Raw genomic sequence first — 9,315 nt, 5'->3', positions numbered from 1 at the left:
CTATAGCCCAGGGGTATTCCAGTACTATTTATTAATGTGTTGTAGACTATAGCAGGGGTATTCCAGTACTATTTACTAATGTGTTTGTAACCTATAGCAGGGGTATTCCAGTACTATTATTAATGTGTTTAGTAGACCTATAGCAGGGGTATTCGCAGTACTATTTATTAATGTGTTGTAGACCTATAGCAGGGGTCCTCCAGTACTATTTATTAATGTGTTGTAGACCTATAGCAGGGGTACTGCAGTACTATTTATTAATGTGTTGTAGACCTATAGCAGGGGTACTGCAGTACTATTTATTAATGTATTGTAGACCTATAGCAGGGGTATTCCAGTACTATTTATTAATGTGTTGTTGACCTATAGCAGGGGGTACTGCAGTACTATTTATTAATGTGTTGTAGACCTATAGCAGGGGTACTCCAGTACTATTTATTAATGTGTTGTAGACCTATAGCAGGGGTACTGCAGTACTATTTATTAATGTATTGTAGACCTATAGCAGGGGTACTGCAGTACTATTTATTAATGTGTTGTAGACCTATAGCAGGGGTATTCCAGTACTATTTGAGATGGTCTGGTCACTCAAATTTCCTAGGTCCAGATGGATATTGTCATTTATCGGCGAAGTAACAAACCCCCACCTCACAACCCAAACAGTTTAAACTATTCACACCCTTCTTGTTGGCAGAGAGAAAAATGTGCAGTTTTAAAGCTCCTGTTCTGCAATTTTACACGTTGTGCCATCTAGCGAGGAGAAAATGTAGCGGTTTAACATTCATTTACTGTAATTCTACACGTTTTCCACGTTTTACGTGTGTTCATATGATACCAGGAGTTGAATACCGATAGATATAATAGCTGTCTCACTTTGTCTTTATGCTGAAATTATTTGTGGTCGCTGTTCAGATTAACTTTGAGGTTGGTTGGGGTTCTCCCTTTCATCTCTGTTCCACACGCTGCCATCTTCTGACACTACAATTGTTTGTGTCCTTTCCAGCAATGTACTCAAAATAATCCCATACAGGGTTTATGCGATCAACCACTGCTGGTGTGGGGTTTGCTGCCGCTATTGTTCACGCTTTTGCTCCGCGCTCACGCTCAGATTTCTTGCCTGTTAGCTACTGATAGCTAGTGATAGTATACTCTACAAAAAAATACATTTAGGCTATTGTTTATTCTATCACACTATGTCAAATATAATAAAATGTTATTTGTTACATGCGCCGAATACAACAGCTGTAGACCTTACAGTGAAATGCTTACTTACAAGTCCTTATCCAACGATGCAGTTTTAAGAAAAATACCTAAAAAATAAAAAGTAAGAAAAAAGTAAGAGATAAGAAAAACAAATAATTAAAGAGCAGCGGTAAATAACAATAGCGGGGCTATATACAGGGGGTACAGAGTCAATGTCTGGGGGCACCGGTGTCGAGGTAATTTAGATAATTATGTACATGCAGGTAGGGTTGTTAAAGTGACTATGCATAGATAGTAACAGAATAGCAGCAGCATGGGGGGGGGGGGGTGCAAATAGTCTGGGTAGCCATTTGATTAGCTGTTCAGGAGTCTTATGGCTTGGGGGTAGATGCTGTTTAGAAGCCTCTTGGACCTAGACTTGGCGCTCCGGTACCGCTTGCCGTGCGGTAGCAGAGAGAACAGTCTATGACTGGGGTGGCTGGAGACTTTGACAATTTTTGGGCCTTCCTCTGACACCGCCTGGTATAGAGGTCCTGGATGGCAGGAGACTTGGCCCCGGTGATGTACTGGGCTGTTCGCATTACCCTCTGTTGCGCCTTGCGGTCGTAGGCCGAGCAGTTGCCGTACCAGGCAGTGATGCAACCCGTCAGGAATCAGGATGCTTTCGATGGTGCAGCTGTAAAATCTTTTGAGGATCTGAGGACCCATGACGAATCTTTTCAGTCTCCTGAGGGGGAATAGGTTTTGTCGTGCTCTCTTCACGACTGTCTTGGTGTGTTTGGACCATGTTAGTTTGTTGTTGATGTGGACGCCAAGGAACTTGAAGCTCTCAACCTGCTCCACTATAGCCCCGTCGATGAGAATGGGGGCGTGCTCGGTCCTCCTTTTCCTGTAGTCCACAATCATCTCCTTTGTCTTGACCACGTTGAGGGAGAGGTTGTTGTCCTTGCACCACATAGTCAGGTCTCTGACCTCCTCCCTATAGGCTGTCTCATCGTTGTCAGTGATCAGGCCTACCACTGTTGTGTCATACATATGGTTAGCTGACGAGTTTGAAGGGTACTATGGTATTAAATGCTGAGCTGTAGTCGATGAAAAGCATTCTTACATAGGTATTCCTCTTGTCCAGATGGAATAGGGCAGTGTACTGGCGATTGCATCGTCAGTGGACCTGTTGGGGCGGTAAGGAAGTTGGAGTGGGTCTAGATTATCAGGTAGGGTGGAGGTGATATGATGACAGAAGTGAGTGCAATGGGACTGTAGTCATTTAGTTCAGTTACCTTAGCTTTCTTGGGAACAGGAACAATGGGGGCCATCTTGAAACATGTGGGGACAGCAGACTGGGACAGGGATTGATTGAATATGTCCGTAAACACACCAGCCAGCTGGTCTGCGCATGCTCTGAGGACGCGGCTAGGGATGCCGTCTGGGCCGGCAGCCTTGCGAGAGTTAACACGTTTAAATGTTTTACTTACGTTGGCCACGAAGGAGAACCCACAGGCTTTGGTAGCGGGCCATGTCAGTGGCACTGTATTCAGTAACCACATTGCAGGCCTGTTACAAAACATAAATCTTGATGGATTTCACGAATATCCAGTTTGTTAGATCAAATGTCTGCGTTCCATTGAGTCCTTTACCCCACCTATTGGTGGCAGATTTTATTGCAAATATTCTAAAATCCACATCCGCATTTTCCCACCAATGGTGTGTTTCCACCAAACTGACGTGTTGCAGATAAAAATCAGTGTGTGATGACATAGTGCACACAAAATAAAAATCAGTGTGTGATGACATGGTGCACACAAAATAAAAATCAGTGTGATGACATAGAGCACACCAAAAAAAAATCAGTGTGTGATGACATAGTGCACACAAAATAAAAATCAGTGTGTGATGACATAGTGCACACAAAATAAAAATCAGTGTGTGATGACATAGTGCACACAAAATAAAAATCTAAAGTGAACGTGTTTCCATCGCATTTTCAACTCAACCAATAGTTTTTTCACAAAAAAAAGTTTTGTTAAATAGCAAATGTGCCTACTCTGGTCTTGGCACGTGTGCCCTAGCCAACAGCTCGTGTGTACAATACGGGTAGGCTGTGGCGGTAGGCAAAAAAATATATAGTATGACTTTACTAGCATAAAAACTGTAGATGGAAACGTGGTTACAAACTAGGCCTATTTGAAACATTGTCATCTACTGGCAACATTTACCAGCCAGATTCATCAGGTCGAAAACCCCATTAGATTTGTGCCCCCCCCATTTTGAAGTCAAAGATAATAGTTTCATTATAGTTTTAGTTTTTCAAATGTTTTTCCTATAAATATTGTAATGAAACAGCAGGGGGCAGGTCTCSWACCCTCGACCTTCTAGCCCGARGTCCGGCGCGCTATCGACTGCCGCAAAAGCATGCTCGTGCGGCAGACTCGATTTCCGCGCTTATAAACCCAGGGTCSTTACAATATGTTATTAAATAGTTTTTCTAATTTTAGKTTCAGAGTTCGTATATAATATAATAACCTTCTTACAGAGTATTACACGTAGCTCTGGTTTGTGCTTCAAACCACGGCCCCAAAATCCCAAATCGACCGATCTGTGGTAGTGGCTGATAGGAAATGTGTCTGTTCCAGAACCTCTCCAACAACCACCTCCAGTCCGCAGGGTCTAAGCACATCTGTAAAATGCTGTTAGACAATGTCTCCATCAAATCCATCAACCTATCAGGTGCTGTATAGTTTTATCTATGGCCTACTGTATATACACACACACACACACGTTGAATCGTTGTCTACATGTATGTAAACATTAAAGCTGTCGCTCCTTCTTTCCTCAACCAGGAAAYGGGTTCATCGACGCTGATGCCAAAAGGTTGGCTGACGCTCTGGCAGTAAGTTATCTTTTTATATCTGTCATGAATCACCGGGGGGGGGGTCGTTTCAAACAACACATACAAAGAGCTACTGTAGAAATCTGGTAACTTTCCACAAATCCCCTGTTTTTTTGGTGGTAAAAGTTAGCAGATTTGTGTAACCCTATGACTCTTCCCCCTCCAATAGAACAACTACCGGCTGAAAGACCTGGACCTGAGTCACAACCAGTTCTGTGACACGGGAGGAGAACACCTGGGACAGATGCTAGGTAAGACGGTGGATTTGGCTGGATCGCATTATTGGAAACCAAGACTGTTCTCAGGGCAGGTTGACTAGCAGAAGTGACTTTTCGTAGCAGGTTAGGATAACTTAAGCAGCAGGTTAAGATAATTAAAGTAGCAGGTTAGGAGAATTAGAGTAAGGTTCGGAAAAGGGTTAGGGTTCGCTAAAATGCTACAATTGTCAACGACGCGACGCAAAACATAGTCTAGATACACCTGCCTGAGAACAGTCATGTGGGTTTCCACTCTGCTGCGTGGGAGGTGTCTTGTCAAATGGCAACCTAATTCACTATTAGTGTACTACATTTGACCAGGGCATAGGCATAAGGTGCCATTTGACAAGGGCCATAGGATAGTGCAATTGCACGAGCCCATAGAGAATAGGGTGCCAATTTGACAGGGCCCATGGGAATACGGGTTAGCACAATTTGGACCAGGGCCCATAGAGGAATAGGTGCCATTTGACCAGGGCCCAAGGGAAAGGGTGCTTTGACAGGGCCCATAGGGAATAGGGTGCCATTTGACCAGGGCCCATAGGGAATAGTGGTGCCATTTGACCAGGGCCTAGGGAATAGGGGCCATTTGAACAGGCGCCAAGGGAATGGGGCCCATTTGACCAGGGCCATAGGGAATAGGATGCCTATTTGACCAGGGCCCATAGGAATAGGGTGCACTTTGACCAGGCCCATAGGGAAAGGGTGCCATTTGACAGGCCATAGGAATAGGGTGCCATTTGACCAGCACCATAGGAGATAGGGTGCCATTTGACCAGGCCCATAGGGAATGGGGTGCCATTTGACCCAGGGCCCATAGGGAATAGGTGCCATTTGACAGGGCCCATAGGGAATAGGGTGCCATTTGACCAGGGCCCAGAGGAAATAGGGCCATTTGACCAGGGCCCATAGGGAATAGGGTGCCATTTGGGATGCATGGGGAGTGTTATTCCATGACAGGTCCCGAGGGACACTGTGAATGCATGTTTCCTCTCCATATCTTCCTGATCAACAGCACTCAATTGGTAATTGATGAATGACACTCTCACTTTTGCCTGGACCAATTGTAAATTCCTTTTTTCAACTGATTTGTTGATTGCGTTTTCTTTCTCTCAGCCAATAACGAGGGCCTGAGAGATGCTGGACCTGAGCTGGAACCATTTGAGGATGAGTGGAGCGGTGACACTGTGTGCTGGACTAAAGGTAAGTCTTAGTATTATCTGGCTAAAAATCATAGAAACGCTGACCTCTGCTGTCTCACTCTCTTCTGTGCACACATCCTCCCTATCACACTCCTACTCCTCCTCCTCTCCTATCCACCTCCTATCCCATCCTCCTCCCCTCACCTTTCCACCCTCCTCTCCCATCCTCCTCCTCCCTCATCACTCCCTCTCTCATCCTCCTCCTCCCCTATCCACCCCTCTCATCTCCTCCCTCCCTATCCACCCTCCTCTCCCATCCTCCTCCCTATCCACTTCTCCCATCTCTCTCCATCCTATCCACCCCTCTCCATCCTCTCCCTCTATCCTCCTCTCCCTCTCCCACTCCATCCACCTCCTCTCCATCCTCTCCCCTCCCTATCCACCTCCCATCTCCCCATCACCTCCTCTCCATCCTCCTCCCTATCACCCTCCTCTCATCCTCCTCCCTACCTATCCACCTCCTCTCCATCCTCCTCTCCATTCCCTCTCCTCCCATCCACTCCTCCCTCCTCCTCTCCTACCCTCCTCTCCCATCTCCTCTCCATCCCCTCCCATCTCCCCTATCCACCTCCTCTTCCCATCCTCCTCCCCCCTATCACTCTCCTTCCTCTCCTCCCTCTCCCCTCCTCATCTCTCTCCTCATCCTCCTCATCCTACTTCCACTGCCTCTCCCATCCTCCTCCCTCACCTATCAACCTCCCTATCCCCTCCTCTCACTCCCTTCCTCTCTACATTCCTGCCCTCCCCTATACGGCTCCTCTCCCGTCTATTTGGCTTTGTGCGATCTTTAATTTTGCTATCGCCTCTTCCATTCCCTACTCACCTCCTCCTCGTTCTTTCATCTCCTCCTAATCTCTCCTACTCATCTCTCTCCCTCCCCCATTATCGCCAACGTCTCTCCGTTCACCTCTCATCTCTTCTAATCCGATCACCGCAGTTCCCTCCTATCATGGCCTCTCTCATCCTCGTTTAACGTATCTACCAATCTTCTCTCCATCCTCTTCTGAAATCTCTCCTCCAGATCTTAAATTCTCTCCCACACCTCCACACCTAGATTTAACATTCTCTCTCTATACACTCGTCCTATCAACCCTCTCGTCCTGTCTTTCCCCTATCCTTTCTACCATTGATACCCACCTCCTCCTCTCCCACCCACCTCTCCTCCTCTCCCATATCATCATGCCAGTTATATCATGTAACTGGTAATATCATGCCAGTTATATCATGTAACAGGTAATATAATGTAACAGGTAATATCATAACCCTAAAGCTTAGATTTGCATGAGTAAACTGATATATTTTTCTGATCTCTGACACCCAAAGTCAAAAAACGACTTTTAGTTAACCAATAAAATGTGGTAAGATTGTAATTTTTTGGGTGAAATACCCCTTCCATGGAGGTTTTCGTATCGATATAGAACAAACAAACAGCAATGCTTCTCCTAAGGGCCTTAACCATGCTCTAAGGCACCTCTACCTGTCTGTACCACAAAGAGCTTACGTTATGGCCATTCTTCTGAAAAAAAAGGGTGAAAAGAAAATAATTTAAAAGAGGACCAGAATCTATGATATAAATAATCAAGGACTTGGGACTATGAAGTTATATCTGCAAAATGTACTGTATAATTTTGACATTATTAGTATTTTTCAAGTCTCAGATCTCAGAACTGTTTTGGTGTTGTCTTCCTCTTTCATGAATCAATAAGTATTTCACCTTAAATACAATTACGTTTTATTGACAACCCAGCATTGTGTGATTGGATTGCAGCTAGTACAGTATAGCACCAAGTTAAAATGTGTTTTTATCTGAAATATCTCACATGTAAAGGACAACCTAAAGAGCAACTCTAAGTGAACAACACATTTTTTTGACCAAAATGTCAGATAGAACATTATATTCCAACAAGAAATCACTGGACATCTCTCCCTCCCCTCCTCCTCCAGGTGAATGTAACCCTGAAGCAGTTGGACCTGTCCTGGAACGGGTTCGGCAGTGCCGGGGCGCAGGCTCTGGGGGAGGCCCTACGTCACAACAACACACTGGTGCATCTGGACCTCAGCAACAACCGGGTGTCAGACGAGGGCACCGCTCTGCTCTGTAACGGCCTGGCCGCTAACGACAGCCTCAGGGTCTTACGGGTGGGTTTAGTTTACTTCATTAGGAGCCCCATTAGTTGTTGCACATGCAGCAGCTACTCTATCCTGGTGTGGGGTGCTTATTAATGCGTTATGTATGTGTTATAAATGTGTTACGAAGTCTCAGACGAGGGCACCGCACTGCTCTGTAACGGCCTGGCAGCCAACGACAGGCTCAGGGTCCTACGGGTGGGTTTAGGGTCCTCAGGGTAGGTGGCTGCTTCATAACACAGTCATAACTCATACATACAGCATCCATAAAACAGTACATAAGCATGCCATAAATGACATACTTCCCCCGTACATCTAATGTTCAGACAAGTGTAGACTAAAATTCAATGTAGTTTGATGTGCTTCCGTTGTACAGCTGGCCCATAACCCTTTAACACAGATGGGAGCTCTGACTCTACTCAACAGCGTCAGATACAACCCCAAGTCAGCCCTGGAAGAGATTAACATCTCAGTGAGATACTTCAAACTACAACCATCAACTGTTTAGCAACTTGTTTGTGTTTGTTTGAGTTTTGTACGTGATTTTACGCATGTGCGTCCCTGTGTGTGTGTATGTGTCCGTCCGTCCCTGTGTGTGTGTGTATGTGTCCGTCCGTGCCTGTGTGTGTGTGTATGTGTCTGTCCGTCCCTGTGTGTGTGTATGTGTGTTCATCCGTCGGTTCCGTCCGTGTGTTTGTGTATCGTCTGTCCGTCCCTGTGTGTGTGTATGTGTCCGTCCGTGCCTGTGTGTGTGTGTATGTGTCTTGTCCGTCCCGTTGTGTGTGTTCATCCGTCTGTCCGTCCCTGTGTGTTTGTGTATCCGTCTGTCCGTCCCTTGTGTGTTGTATCCGTCTGTCCGTCCTGTGTGTGTGTGTATCTGTCTGTCCGTGCCCTGTGTGTGTGTGTATTCCGTCTGTCGTCCCTGTGTGTGTGTTGTATCCGTCTGTCCTTCCCTGCGTGTGTGTGTATCCGTCTGTCCGTCCCTGCGTGTGTGTGTATCCGTCTGTCCGTCCCTGTGGTGTGTAGACGGTGCTGGTAAACGAGGCATTTGTGGAGCTGCTGGAGCAGTGTGTCAGAACCGTTCAGTCTGGAGGTCCAGTACCACGGGTTACACGGGCTCTATCACCCAGAACCAAAAAAACCCTCCATCGCACTCAACATCATACAGGTCAGTGTCAATTTAGTGATGAACGAGACTTGGGAATATCGTAAAAAAAGAACACTGTTAGATTAGGAAGCTGAAACACTGTTAGTTAGACTGAAAACTTTATTTTTCCCAAATTTAACTTAATTTGTGGTGTTAGCCAAACAAGCCCATTGAAACCACACATTACATTCAAATACAAAAGCATAACTACATTTGGATTATTGATTTTTTTTAAAAATTATTATACTGTCTCTCGAACAAAATAGCTGAATTTATCTTTGTGAAATAACAAATGGCTTCAATGTATTTCCTGTAGGACTTCCTTGCAGAGCGAAAGGAGGGCCTGGTTAGAGTTGTTCAGAGTTTGGATAAAGAGGGAACCATGTCTGTGGGACAACAAAGGAGTCAGGAAGGCTGTGCAGGGTCTGACGCCACGAGCAGCCTACTGACAGAAATGACTAGGTCACTGTTTCTCAGTCTCACAAGTGA

The 9,315-nt window shown here is 45.6% G+C and overlaps 1 protein-coding gene across 1 annotated transcript in view; it reads left to right on the top strand.

Annotated features, from left to right (window-relative positions):
- The window catches only part of LOC139026257 (leucine-rich repeat-containing protein 74A-like), a gene marked incomplete at its 3' end in the record, with an annotated part of 21,968 nt that extends 13,191 nt beyond the window's left edge, over window positions 1-8,777 (top strand). The window contains exons 4-11 of the mRNA XM_070441544.1: window positions 3,837-3,930; window positions 4,044-4,093; window positions 4,263-4,344; window positions 5,467-5,537; window positions 7,497-7,695; window positions 7,810-7,877; window positions 8,056-8,151; window positions 8,706-8,777. Of these exons, the coding sequence (XP_070297645.1) occupies window positions 3,837-3,930; window positions 4,044-4,093; window positions 4,263-4,344; window positions 5,467-5,537; window positions 7,497-7,695; window positions 7,810-7,877; window positions 8,056-8,151; window positions 8,706-8,777 (732 nt within the window). The remainder of the gene's footprint in view (window positions 1-3,836; window positions 3,931-4,043; window positions 4,094-4,262; window positions 4,345-5,466; window positions 5,538-7,496; window positions 7,696-7,809; window positions 7,878-8,055; window positions 8,152-8,705) is intronic.
- Window positions 8,778-9,315: the final 538 nt, after the last annotated feature.

Source organism: Salvelinus sp. IW2-2015, unplaced genomic scaffold (genome assembly GCF_002910315.2).
Source record: "Salvelinus sp. IW2-2015 unplaced genomic scaffold, ASM291031v2 Un_scaffold4227, whole genome shotgun sequence".
Taxonomy (NCBI): Eukaryota; Metazoa; Chordata; class Actinopteri; order Salmoniformes; family Salmonidae; genus Salvelinus; species Salvelinus sp. IW2-2015.
This window is presented reverse-complemented; position numbering and strand designations above follow the sequence as displayed.